General features: G+C 42.9%; 1 protein-coding gene across 7 annotated transcripts in view; it reads left to right on the forward strand.

The window, feature by feature from the left end:
- Positions 1 to 14,154, forward strand: part of HPS5 (HPS5 biogenesis of lysosomal organelles complex 2 subunit 2) — a 43,155-nt gene extending 29,001 nt beyond the window's left edge. For all 7 annotated transcript variants that reach the window (XM_075567682.1, XM_075567680.1, XM_075567679.1 and 4 more), the window contains 8 exons: positions 442 to 953; positions 6,817 to 6,937; positions 7,710 to 7,865; positions 8,651 to 8,770; positions 9,701 to 9,814; positions 10,835 to 10,941; positions 11,509 to 11,794; positions 12,478 to 14,154. In XM_075567682.1, the coding sequence (XP_075423797.1) occupies positions 442 to 953; positions 6,817 to 6,937; positions 7,710 to 7,865; positions 8,651 to 8,770; positions 9,701 to 9,814; positions 10,835 to 10,941; positions 11,509 to 11,794; positions 12,478 to 12,538 (1,477 nt within the window). In that variant the 3' untranslated portion in view covers positions 12,539 to 14,154. The remainder of the gene's footprint in view (positions 1 to 441; positions 954 to 6,816; positions 6,938 to 7,709; positions 7,866 to 8,650; positions 8,771 to 9,700; positions 9,815 to 10,834; positions 10,942 to 11,508; positions 11,795 to 12,477) is intronic.
- Positions 14,155 to 14,610: the final 456 nt, after the last annotated feature.

Consider the following 14,610-nt stretch of genomic DNA (forward strand, 5'->3'; position numbering starts at 1 on the left):
CACCAAAGAAATATGGACAGGCCTGCAGTGCACTGTTAAAGGGGTGCTTTATAAACCCAATATTCTCTCTTTTTACGGAGCTTTTTGCAGGTGAACTTTGTTCAAATCCCAGTGTCGGCTCTTTTTTTTTTTTTTTTCCCCAATTGTATTTTTTCATTTTTTTGGAAAATAATTTTCGCTTGCCGTGCCTTTATCAAAATATTATAAGCTTCTAAGCCTGTAAATTACAATGTACTGCTCTGTATTATTGGTATTGCAGATTGGCAGGTTTTTTGTTAGAGGGACCCTGTTGTACATATCTGTGTAAGCCCTATCATGATCACTCTATAACAGAAATATTATACTTTTTATTCCCTGTGCCAGGCGCCTGCAAAGGGGTAAAGTGAACATATTAATAAAAAAATAAAGTCCAGTGCAAATCAGCATCTTGCTTTTTTTCAGATTCAAACTGCAAGATGCCCGAGTTTTATTCAACCCGGAAACCGTGAGACACATTTTGCAGGAGTGGCTCCCACATTTGGAAAAGGGATTTGGCATTCAGGAAGACCCCAGCGACCGGAGCACGTGTGAAGGTCAGCAGCAACACACCTGTCCATCGCCTACGGAAGGGGCAGCGGCTCCAATAGAACCAGAGCAAAGGGAGAATGGGGATGGCATGCAGGTCGCTAGGACTGAGGAAGGACACCCGGCCTGTTTTCACGTGAGACCACCGTGTCTCCTGGAAGAACAGCTGCGGAAGGACCTGGCACAATTAACCATGTTGTGCCTGGAATTCCAAGTATTTGCTAATGAGAGTGATCACTGGGATCCGCAGTCCGGGGTGGATCTGCTCGCTTGTCACTTCATGCAAAGCTACTTTTTTCTTCTCGACCTTAAGAGATTGAAACGCTGCATTGTCTGCAGATACAGTGACTGTGCTAGTGTTTGGGATGCCTACATTGAAGGGTTAAAAGGTAATATATTTGAAGATAACCAGTTTTTCCCCCCCCCCCTCATTTTGTTTAGAAACCTCAATAATTAAACGAACCATCATTTTCACTTTGTCAAAAACAAATATTTATATATTTTTCCTGATCACGTGCTATTGAGAAATACTCCAGTAATTCCATGCTCTGTAGAAGTGTTGATGTCAAATAATATTTGCTGGTGTGCCTGGATAAAGGTGCAAATCACAATAGCCGTCACCGCTGGAATAAAACGGAAATAGCCCTCGAATACTGTAGACCAGGGGTGCGCAAAGTTTTGGCCCTGCGCGCCCCCCCACCCCTACCTGGGATCCGGCGTCAAATGACACCGCACGGTCATGTGACGTCACATTTGCATTTGCATTTGATATCACGTCGCCCGATGCCGTCGGAGAGAAGGTAAGTGAGTTACAGAGGCCTCGCACACTCCCCGGCATTTAAATGCTTTGGGGAAGAGCATGGGACCTCTGCAACCGCTGCCCCCCCTGTTTGTGCACCCCCGCGGTAGGCAATTGTGTAGAAGAAAGAGGACTGGCGCACAATCCAATGAAGTGGGTCCCAGGATGAACAAAATAGATAATTTATTAATATATTAACATCCAACAAACGGAGGAGAGCAACCTCCTACGCGTTTCGAACAATAGTTCTTTGTCAAGGAGTTTACTGACAAAGAACTATTGTTCGAAACGCGTAGGAGGTTGCTCTCCTCCGTTTGTTGGATGTTAATATATTAATAAATCTATTTTGTTCATCCTGGGACCCACTTCATTGGATTGTGCGCCAGTCCTCTTTCTTCTACAGCCATCTACATTTACTTGGCTGCACGTCTTCAAGGATTTTGGACCATTGCAATATGTAAGTACTTTTCAACACTTTGAAGGGGACCATCCTTATTGGAGGTGTCATGGGGTGTTATTGTTTGCCCCTACCTCAAGGATCATTTGGCCCCACAGAGAATGTTATGTCTTATTAGCCTGAGTCCTTTTCCATTATCACTGTGATCGAACATTTATTTATTTATAAAATATTTTACCAGGAAGTAATACATTGAGAGTTACCTCTCGTTTTCAAGTATGTCCTGGGCACAGAGTAAAACAAATAATACATGGTTACAAATACAGTTACATAAATGAACAAGGTATACATTTATATACAAGACATTGCATGCACAGTTAAAGAAAATATATATTATGAGCGTATGAAACAGTTACAGACCAGATTAAAGTGTGAGACAGCCTTAGATTTGAAAGAACTTAAGCTGGTGGTGGATATGAGAGTCTCTGGTAGGTTGTTCCAGTTTTGGGGTGCACGGAAGGAGAAGGAGGAACGTCCGGATACTTTGTTGAGTCTTGGGACCATGAATAGTCTTTTGGAGTCTGATCTCAGGTGATAGGTACTGCATGTGGTAGGGGTGAGGAGCTTGTTCAGGTAGCTGGGTAGCTTGCCCAGAAAGTATTTGAGGGTGAGACAGGAAAGGTGAACTTTGCGCCTAGACTCTAGTGATGACCAATCTAGTTCTTTGAGCATTTCGCAGTGATGTGTGTTGTAGTTGCATTGGAGAACAAAACGACAAATTGAATTGTAGAGGGTGTCAAGTTTGCTAAGGTGGGTTTGAGGAGCCGAGCCATATACTATGTCTCCATAGTCAATAATTGGCATTAGCATCTGCTGTGCAATACGCTTTCTGACCAGGAGACTTAGGGAGGATTTGTTCCTGTAAAGTACCCCTAGTTTGGCATAGGTCTTGGTTGTCAGGGTATCAATGTGCATCCCGAATGTTAAGTGGGAGTCAAACCATAAGCCCAGGTATTTAAAACTAGTGACAGGTGTTAGGGTGGTTTTAGCGTTGGTTCTAATCAGGAGCTCAGTCACTGGAAGCTTTACAAATTTAGTCTTGGTCCCAAATACCATTGTTACAGTCTTGTCAGTGTTTAAAAACAGTTTGTTTTGGGAAATCCAGTTTTCGAGTCTCAAAAAGTCAGACTGAAGTATGTGTTGAAGGTCAGAGAGGCTATGGCTGTGTGCATACAGGATTGTGTCATCTGCATACATGTGTATTGAGGCTTCCTTACAAGCTGTGGGAAGATCATTAATGAACACTGAGAAGAGTAGGGGCCCCAGAACAGAGCCTTGCGGGACACCACAGGTGATATCCAGGGGGTTGTAGTTAGAGCCTGAGATGGACACATGTTGGGATCTTCCTGATAGGTAGGACTGAAACCAGTTTAAAGCATGTTTCCCTATTCCAGAGCTCTGGAGTTTGTTAAGCAGGATAGCATGATCAACTGTGTCAAAAGCCTTTGCAAAATCTAGGAATACTGCACCAGTGAGTTGTCCCCGTTCCATTCCACACTGGATTTCATTGCAAACTTTTAGCAGGGTAGTTACGGTGGAGTGTTTGGGACGAAACCCAGACTGGAATTGGCTAGGGAAATTTGTCTTGGAAATTTGTCTTGGTGTAGAACTCGCTTAATTGGGAGTGGACACATTTTTCCATAACTTTGGATAGAATTGGGAGAAGTGAGATTGGCCTGTAGTTTGAGACAGTGTTTTTGTCCCCACTTTTGAAGATTGGGACAACTCTGGCAGTTTTCCAGGTCTTAGGGATATGGCCTGCAGACAGGATAGAGTTGACTATGGACGCAATTGGTTTGGCAATGGCTGGGGCACCAAGTCGTAGGAACCTAGATTGTAGTAAGTCGGGTCCACATTGGCTGCTTAGTTTTAGTTTGAGGAGCGCTTGTGTAATCTCCTCTTCAGATACTGGGCTAAATTGAAAATTGTGGGCAGTGTTGGGAGGGGGTGGGACTATAGGGGTACTCCCAGGATGAGATTCAGGTTTGGGGTTTGTGCTGCGTTTCGCTAATAAGTTAGTGGCACACCCCACAAAGTAATCATTGAATGCATTTGCAATGTCAGTGGGGTTTGTCAGAGTAATATCCCCCTTAGTGATATTACTTGGTTGTTGATGGTTAGGAGGCTGGAATATATTGTTGATAACCTTCCAGAAATTAGCTGGGTTTGATGTATTCTGGAGGAGATTGTCAGAGTAATATTGTGCTTTTGCATGCCTTGTTTGCCTTGTGCACACGTTCCGCAGGCATCTGTAGTGATTGAGATCCTTGGTAGTGCCAGTTACTTTGTAGCTTTTCCACAAGGCATCCCTGAACTGGTAGAGTGCTATAAGGTCAGGTGTAACCCATGGAAGGTGGGCCCCCCGTACCCTTATTTTGCGTAGTGGAGCATGGGTATCGCAGAGTTTTAAGAACTCGGATTGGAAATAGTCAAGCGCAGAATCAGGGTCGGGAATTAAATCGATTCTGTGCCATGGGCAGTTGGTAAGGTCATCCAGAAACTGTTGTGGGTTAAAGTTTTTAAATGTTCTAGTGAGGAGAACTTTGGGGCTTGAATGGGGCGGTTTAATTTTCCTTACACAGTACACTATTGCATGGTCACTGAAAATGTCAGGAAGGATGCCAGAGGATTGGATTCTGCTGGGGTTTGAGGAGAGAATCCAGTCTAGCAAGGAATGGTTATGCGACTTCAGGTTTATTCGTGTGGGTTGGGAAATGAGTTGCGATAGGTTAAGTGACTTGAGTTGTATCTGGATTTTGTGGTTTTTAGGGTCAAGCCAATTGAAGTTGAAATCCCCAAGAACTAGCAGCTCACTCTTCTCATTCAGAGAGGAAATGGAGGCAAGAAATTGGGTGATATCAGTCAGGGATTGTAGAAGGGCTTTAGGGGGGCGGTAGATGCCAGCAAGCAAGATGGGCTTAGAAAAGGGGAGGCAGATTTTGCCAACTAGAGTTTCAAAAGAGGGTGGACTTGGTGGGCAATGTAGCAGTGTAAATTGTAAGGTGTCTGCAATATAAAATAACACCCCTCCTCCTCTCTTTGACCTATCTCTCCTAAAAATGGAGTATCCCTGAATGGCGATATTTGCATCAGGGGTTTTAGAGGATAGCCATGTTTCTGTAAGAACGATGGCTTTGGGTTTATGCATAAGGCACCATGCCCTTAGTTCGTCTAGTTTGGGCAGCAGGCTCCGGATGTTTATATGGGCGACAGATAGCCCTTTTTGGAATTTAAAGGTGGAATTCTCAGGGGCATGGGACAGAGCTGAAATGGGAGGACCTGGGTTAGTTTCAATATCACCTGCTAGAGAGAGTAATAGTATGAGAAGAAATTTGGGTAGTTGTTTACAAGTTGTAGATTTGTGGTGTTTTCCATTAGAGTGAGCAGTGGTTGGTGTGCTGGTTTTTAGAGTTCTCCACCAACATTCAGTAGATAGTGCAAGGCTTTTGAGTAGTCCAGGGTGTATGGTGATGTTGGGTGCGGGCCAGGATGGAGGAGTTTGTAGTGGATAGAGGGAGTAACATCTCCATGAGGCCAGGAGAAAGAAAAAAGTTAGAAGACATAGCAGGTTCATGATGCCAGAGGTAGGCAGTGTTGCATGGAGCTGTTATGAGCAGAGTGAGTGTGTGCAGACTAAACAGCAGGGGTGAACCTGTACCTTGTCATGTGTTTTGCTGCATTGCAATGCTAGGGTCAATTCAGGGTTTCAGTGTTTTGTGCAGTCAGTTTTGGGAGAGGCTGCAGTGAAAGAAGTTGTAAAGGGGTGGGGGGTTAAACTATGCAGGCTAACAAGCATGGGATCATAGTGTGATCTGAATAGCTTACCATTTGTTGTCTTGAGTTAAAGAGTTTGCAGAAAGAAGCAGTCCCCAGTCACCTCTAGTCAAACTGTAGTCTAACTGTATCACTTAAAAACCTCACTTTAAATGCCTCACTGCCTAATGCAGTTCCTGCCAAATGCAGCTGAGCTGTTAGTATTATACACAAAAAAAACATTGGAGCGCAGTTGTCACTACAAATTTTACATGGGTAGGCAATTGTGGGAGAATGTCACAATAAGCTTCGTGATCATGATGAAAAAAGAGAGATGGGGTAACTTCTTAAATATAAAAAAGAATATATTAAAAATATGTATATATTAATTGTAGTTAAAGCAATCTGGGCTGTCTGTGTCAAAAACAGGTTGGACATCTTTTTAGAAAGGAAAGGTGTATATACCAAATAAGTAAACGTGGGAAGGACGTTGATCCAGGGAGTAATCTGATTATTTGGAGTCAGGAAGGAATTTATTTTTCCCCTTCTGAGACATTATTGGATGATATATCACTGGGGTTTTTTGTTTGCCTTCCTCCAGATCAAAATACTGTAAACAGAAATATATGATAATGTATCAGTTTACATTTTTACCCTAGGTTGAAATTGATGGACGTGTGGTTTCTTTCCCCCCCCCACCCAACCTCATCTACTTTGTAGATATTTAAAAAAATATGGATTTTTTTTTTTTAATAATATAGCAGTTCCCAGATTCCTGTACTAAAATGTAACTGCCCTATTCAGTATAATATAAAGCCGGTAACAGTGCTAATCGTTGGCTTCTATTCAAGTAAATGGAAGACCACACATCAAAAGGTCCATATTTACCAAGTAGTCTTCTGCCACAATGCACCTTCTGGAGATGGAAGACACCCTGCAGCCCATTGATTTGAATCGCGGAGAACTGCTTGGCACATACAGTAAGGCCCTTAGTGTTCTAAGGGATTGTCATCATATTGAAAAGGGGGACAGACCGTTGTACTGTATCTGTGTGTATAATTTCCTTCAGGCAGCTATACAATATGCTGTGAATTAATCTTCTCGTTGTGCAATTCGCACTCGTTTTGAGAAGACCGCTTCGTCACATGTGAAAAAAATGTCCTTAAAGTTATTTTGGTGATAGAATAAAAAGAGCTGAAAACTGTACATTTCTTTTTATACTCTCATCCTTCTTCTCTTCTAGAACTGATTGGTCCTAGCCCAGTGACCTTGGCCATAGAACATGGGGACTTGGTGACAGTGATTAAAATATTAAGTGATGAGGAGCCCTGGGACAGCCCTCTCTTAGTCGCTCACGCCTCCAGGTATTTCCATACGTCATTGTATATCTCATTGCCAAACCTTGAGTGGAAGGATGTGGGCGGTCATTTTTGTGTTGGTCAGGAGCACATCTGAGTTACCTTTTTTGCTCTGTGACCTTGACCAATTGTGAGCACTTTTGGACAACTCTCCTTGGTACTAAATCATGAAAGGTAAGGGACATGTTAGGAGACCGGCTAAGAGTCCAGTGGCCGTCTCAGAGCTGGCTCCCACGACTTTGTTTAGTGCTGCCTCCGGATAGCATTGACCTTTGGACGATCATGGAAATCCATTGCAGGCCCAATGACCGTTTTGCTGGTTGGAATATCAGAGAGCCGGGTATAATGTTCAGCACGTCCTTGTTGAAGTGGGGCTCTCTGCCTTTATTATTTTCGCCCCCAGGACTTGAAGGAATTTCAGAGTTGGGGGATGGGAAGTGAGAGGTTTCAGAGCACGAGATAGGCAGGCACATCCCGCAGCATTGGAATGAAAGCTTCCGAGAACAGAATGGAAAAAGCGCGTGCAACTGAATGCATGGCCGTTAAACAACTTTATTTTATTATTATTATTCCATTTTCTGTGAAGCCATTTCCCTGTGCTGGAGAAGGTTTTAGTCCCATTTATTTGGATAGGGCTCATCTTTTTTCGAACACTTGGAATCCACTCCACATCACATTTATTAGGAGCCTTCGTAAATTACAATCAAAGATCTTGTTATTGCTGGTTACAAGGCCAACTAACGCTGGATTCACTTTTACTTCCTTCTCCCCTACTAAGGATTTATGAAAAGTTTGGAGAAACGGCAGTGAGATCTTTCATTAAGTTCTATCCTTCCATTTTACCTTTGGACGTCATGCGGCTCTGCAGAGGAAATCCAGGACACTTCTTGGCTTATCTCGACAGCCTTATCAAATCAAAACCTGAGGACCAACGGTAAGACAGACACAGACGCCCTTTTAATTGGGGAGGAAATTTCACGTGCTTCAAAATAACCACATATAAGCATCTGAGAAGCCCTCCTACTGTCACTAAGTTCTTCCTACAAACAACTTGGACTCTCAGCTCTTCGAGACAGCGACTCCTTCTGTGTATTTTTAACCTGTAGGGTTATTCCCATTGTGTGTAGTAGTATTTTGTAGGATCCAAAGTTGGCGGGCGCACTCCACAACCTTTAAAACAAAAAATGGTGGTTGGTGCTCTTGCAGAGAAGCGAGAATCCCAGTAGAAATCGCTCTGTAGACTTCAATAGAGACCAGTATCCTGCGGCTCGGGGATAAAGATCAAATAGATGTAGGGGAAGGTTGCAGAAGAAGGTGGAGCCGCTGTCCCGGGAGCTGGCACACTCAGGAACATGTACCAATACGTCCGCTAATGCGAGTCAACGCAGGGATCACATGACCTCCTACGTTGCGGAATAGCGTTCCACCGCGCGTAGTGCTGAGCAGGAGGTTGCTGGTTTCCCCCTGAAAATTGTTATTGAATCAATGGTGCCTTACAATCAAGGAAATACGGTAGTATAAATATGAATAGTATGAGTTTGTTATATAAGATCGAATTTTGCTACATTAGACATTGGTCTTTAATAAGGTATAAAGCATTATTTGTGTAATAACATTCTAGTGGTGGCAGAGATCTTGTATAGCTAATGTCACTGCTAAATGTGAAGGGTGTGTTGACCTGGCCATGATTTGTTGCTTTATTTCCTGGTTTCCTCTCAGCTCCTCTTTGCTGCAGTCTCTAGTTCAGCCGGAATCTTTAAAGCTGGATTGGCTCCTGTTGGCTGTTTCTCACGACGCCCCTCAAACGCAAAACACACTGGATGATGCAGGAAATCCACGGTGAGGCCATCAGTCGGGACGCTCCGTTACTCTTATGGCGCTCTGACTGTGCACACAGCACTTTACATATTTCATTTACAGGTAGTCCTCGCTATCCAACTTTCACTTTACAACGAATGCATATCCAACGCTTTACAAGGCAACCCTACGGGCCGTTTTTCGTCGCCTGAATGCGTTATCCAGCGCTCACCGCCACTGATTAACATGGGACTCACTTTACAACGGTTTCACTATCCAACGCTACTTCCAGAACGGGTCCCGTTGGATAACCGAGGACTGCCTGTATATAGTTCTAATGTACTGGAGACGTAATGATCTAGTCCGGGGCTGGGCAACTCGAGTCCTCAAGGTCAGGTTTTCAGGATATCCCTGCTTCAGGTTAGCCCACCGATTGAGCCACCTGTGCTGAAGCAGGCATACCCTAATACCAGGCCAGTTGGTGACCCTCTGCTGAAGCAGGCATACCCTAATACCAGGCCAGTTGGTGACCCTCTGCTGAAGCAGGCATACCCTAATACCAGGCCAGTTGGTGACCCTCTGCTGAAGCAGGCATACCCTAATACCAGGCCAGTTGGTGACCCTCTGCTGAAGCAGGCATACCCTAATACCAGGCCAGTTGGTGACCCTCTGCTGAAGCAGGCATACCCTAATACCAGGCCAGTTGGTGACCCTCTGCTGAAGCAGGCATACCCTAATACCAGGCCAGTTGGTGACCCTCTGCTGAAGCAGGCATACCCTAATACCAGGCCAGTTGGTGACCCTCTGCTGAAGCAGGCATACCCTAATACCAGGCCAGTTGGTGACCCTTGAGGACTGGAGTTGTCCGCCCCATATCTAGTCGGAAAGTCCCTGAGTTCAAACTCCAATGTTTCCACGTGGCTTGTTCCACAATCATAATGTTTGTTACATGTATTTATTTTTTCTTCCCAGGCCCCGGTCACACTTCTTTACATGGGGATATGGGCAGCTAATAAACCTTTTAATTAAACTCCCAGCAGACTTTGCAACCAAAGACAAGATGGCTGCAATCTGCAAAACGTTTGGGTAAGGAGTACATTTTAAAAATGTCTTTTGTCTTGCAAGTTCCTTTTTGAGTGTTTTATATTCCAAAGGATAATAACCTTTTTTATAAAGGTCCGCTGCCACTGAACCTATATCCTTTCTGGTCATGTGATCACTCCTGGAGCAATCACATGACCATGAATGGAGGGAACTCCACTTGTGTGTTGGTCAGGCGGGGAGCAGTAACATTGATCCCCAACTAGAAACCGCGTAAGTGCCTATGATGTACCTGGTACCTTATTGGGGCCGCTGGTGTGCCAATGCCATGTCAAATACGTCATACGAGCACTGTAAAGGTTACCATGGCATTAGCCTAGCATATGTTATGTTTGTGCTAAGATATGAATAAAATAGGGGATCTGTGGAACATGAGATATTATTATGTTGCGTTGAATGCTGCTTTTTATGAGTATCTGCAATATTAGTAATCATTAAAAGCTCCTTTGTCCACTATCATTGAAAGTACAAAGAAAGCTATGTGGCTCAGTGGCGTCATTACCTCCTGGGCATGTCCCGGGGTGCCCAAAGGGAATCGGGACCCTCCCTCTGGACTCGTGATGACCCCCAAGCGGTTACAGAGGCCCCGCGCTCTTCCCCACAGCAATGCAACAGATTGCCGGGGAGAGAGTGGGGCCTGTAACACAGCAGCCATGTGTCGTCTTGGCGACCCCTTGCCGCCGTGATGTCATGACGTCGCCCGGGAGCCCCTTAAGACCTAGTTACGCCACTGATGCGGTTTTATCATTGGGGGTGGAGTAAATGAGAATTACTTTAATTTTAAACCTATGAATGACCGTTTTTTAAACTATTGAAACACTTTTTTTTTTTTTTTTTTTTAAGACCATTAATTGGTAAGCTGACCAAGCCACTTGATCCACCTGGTCCATCCATTCGTAGTATGGTGGCTTCTTTAAGGCACGAGTCTGCTGTTTTGGTCATTACATATGAAACTTCATCATTGCAACTGTGAAGCAAACTGTTAACGAGCATGTCATCCTTAAGGTACTGGCCAGGATACCTCGCTCTCTGCTTGGAACTGGACAGAAGAATAGAAGCTTTATCCAACATTGTGTATCTTGATGATATGAACCTATTGAACGGTGATAATGGTTAGTCATTTTTATTAATGTAACACTACTCTTGTATATAAAAGTATGCAGACGCCATGATTAACGTAAGCTTGGATTCGTCATCATTTTGGTTGAAGCGTATGGGGGGTGAGATGGGAGAACTAAATGTAATGTGATTTTGAATGAGTAATAATATACTAAAGAAAAGGGACAGTGTTCAAAGACATAACAGACTTTATCATAAAAACAGAAGCAATGATAATTAATAATGTGTAAATACTGTAGCAATGATTTGGTATGCAGATCTGGACTAGAATTTTACATAATAATTATTATTATTATTATTATTATTATTATAAACCAGCAATGAAAAAGCACAATTTCCCTTTACGCAGAGTGAGGATGAATTAATGCACTCAGGCGCTATTTTCACTGACTCCAACTACATTTTTGTTGATCTAAATTGGGATTCGTATTAAAGATATCTTTAAGATTTAAATAACATTTTCATGGTTGAGCAGCTACTACCTAGCGGAATGATTTGTCCATTTATGTTAACGCCACTCCGTGTTGCTGGGTGGACGGAGACCTAATGTTCTGTCTTAGGTTTGATACCAGAGACCATGGATGGATGGAAACGTATTCTTCACCTCGCAAAAAGTTGCAACGCTGATCATCGCCACCATGGCACTGAGAACGGAGGTACACTCAGCAACGGCGATTCTGATTGGCCGAACTGCATTACCGTGGAGAACGTGGCGCTTCTTTTGGCGAAGGTGATCGGGCCGGATCGCGCTTGGCCATATCTGCAAGAGTGGGGACTCGCAGAGTCTTTCTCGGTCAGATACACCAGCGTCTGCGAGATTCTGAAAGTAGCCGAGAAAAGGCAGAGGTAAAAATTATTATTTATTTTTTTGCCGATGGAAAAAGATGACCACATGTCATTGAAGCCACAGACCGCAACGTGTGAGGTCTTGGTCACTGGCCCACATTTCTCCATGCATGGTCGGTAGGATAGAAAAGACCGCTCAGTCAGTAAATAGGATCACTAGTGCCTTAATGCACATTGTTCTCTGTTCTGTTTATATTGGATCTGGACATTTGGGGCCAGATAAACTAAGCAGTGCTATTGCATAAAACACTTTTCCAGTACCAGAAGACCACATATGGGGCATTAAAGTGAATGATCTGCAAGGGGTTTTCTGGTACTGGAAGAGGTCTTGTAACAGAGCACTGCTTAGATAATCTCTCTCATCCCTTCATCTCCCTCCTTCAGGTTAATAGTAGCAAAACTAGCCCCCCAGTTGATTTTGTTGGGAGGGAGAGGGGTGGTGCTGCTTTTAAGGGTTATTGAAAGAAGGGTGGGGAAGATTTGAACCCCTCTGAAGAATGAGCCCCATTCTCATGATACCATGTAATTGTCATACTTTTCCTTGGAGAAAATTAGACCTATTGTTACCAGAATATTTATGGTATGACCATGCCTGAAGAAGAAATTGCAATGCATATACCACTTTTCTGTGCATCTCCAAACTTACTGTCTTATTAACATAAGTAAATATGGTTGTCTTGCAGAGCATTAATTCAGTCTATGTTGGAAAGATGTGAACGGTTCCTGTGGTCCCAGCAAGCCTGATCATTTCAGCGTATTAAACACAGGTCCTGCGCAGTCCCTGTTTCTCTTGCCCATTGTTGCACTTGCTTCCTTTTATGTCTGTTGGTGGCAGGTGGCTTGCTGAAATTCGCCTATGTGTTTCCTTCTGGCATTTCGAATTGGGTGACTTGCAGCCAGTCTTATGAAACAACAGAAGCTGTGGGGTAACTGAACGTTCAAGCAACCTTAAACTTGCTGCTGTTCGCCTTAATCTGAAGACCTGTGTAAATGCTGCTTGGCAAAGTATGGCCATGCCAATGTCTTACTGACCATGCTGCCAACAGTACCTCCGCTTTTGACAGTAACACGATGCTAACTGGAGTCCATGCTTAATCCGTAAATGCCTACACTCTGCAAGATGCAGTTCTGGATTAACCTGTTATTGTCTGCAGTTATCCATGACTGCCTCCCAGCTGATCTGGATGGGGTGTACGTTCGAGCGAACGCTAATGCTGTGATGTAACCACACACACACAACCACACACACACAACCACACACACACAACCACACACACACAACCACACACACACAACCCCACCCACACACACACAACCCCACCCACACACACACAACCACACCCACACACACACAACCACACCCACACACACACACAACCACACCCACACACACAACCACACACACACAACCACATATAGTATTCTTACAATATTTATGATCTAAAATTAAAATACTTAACCACATATCTTAATCTCTATTACGTGTTGATCACCGTTTCTCAAGTTCACAAGCTTAGCCGTTGAACTCATAATATATTACGGGCCCTCCACCAGTACCGGTGTTCCAGGCAGCGAATTTCTCTGTAAGGTATCTTGTGTACGATATTCAGGCATGACCCGTGTGAGTCCTCTAGTTATTGATATTTACCAGCATGCAATAAACTCTGAACAAATAAGAATGTCTACATTGTCCAAGCAAAGTATTAAAGTCCAGTAAGGATGAGAAATAATTGAGTCTTCCATAACAGACATGTAAACTCTTTCAAATGTATTACGATCGACACATATATCTGTCTCGCACATCTGTATATATTTTTGTTTTGGTATATGTCCTATATTTTACAGAGTTGTCTTTAATTACTAAAACCAAGTGTATTTTTAAAGGGCTGGAAAAGCCATTTATTGTTCTTCCATTGTGTCAACTATGTATGTATACATACATACACTCTGATGTCAGAGCAGGATGTTCTTGACCAAGAATATTTAACCGTCATGGCGACAGGACGACATCAGTATTATAAAAGTCTTTTCATTCAGTGCAAAAGTTGTCCAATTGTGTCATATAAATCTGTTATTCCTGTTTAAAGTACGGAATGCATTATGTTTATCTGTAATGGATATTAACATACGTTTAACTGTATTTCATTCTCTTCCAAGAACATGTCAATGAAGGGATTTTTAAAGATTGTAAAATTTTCAATCATGCCATTTTTGTTTAGGTAATTAAATTGCCTTAATACATATCAGCCATTTGAACAAACTTTTTTTTTTTTTTTTGGCCAAGTGTTCTTTCAATTCTAAATAGCCCTTTTATTGACATACTACAATCGAAGTTTGTAATAAAAAATGTAAAGCCTTAATTGCAGTGTCTGTATTGTGTATCCCAAATACTTCCAGGTGCACCAGAAAGCAGAAAAAAAAAGAATTTACTCGTGGTTTAGAAGGATTTGGGAACATATTTATTAGGTGGCACTAAAACATGTTAGCGGGCTTACAAAAATATTGTAAGGTGTTTTTATGGCTTTCCACAGCTTGGTAATTATCGCCCTAATTCAGACATTGGTGAAATTGATTACTTTTTTTTTTTTTTTTGCATACTCAAACATCACAGGACAGACTGTATTTTTCTATTTGGGTGTTCGTATGTAATTGTAAAAAATAAATAAAAAGCCTTGTGGATTGTATTGCATAATGTTACTAGCCTAAACATATTTATCTACTACAGTACTATGTATAATATTCATACAGTTTTGTCTGGAATAGGACACAGTAATATACTGATATGGGGTCACGTCGCTTGCATTCTAAGGAGAATG

This window comes from Ascaphus truei, chromosome 12 (genome assembly GCF_040206685.1).
Source record: "Ascaphus truei isolate aAscTru1 chromosome 12, aAscTru1.hap1, whole genome shotgun sequence".
Lineage (NCBI taxonomy): Eukaryota > Metazoa > Chordata > Amphibia > Anura > Ascaphidae > Ascaphus > Ascaphus truei.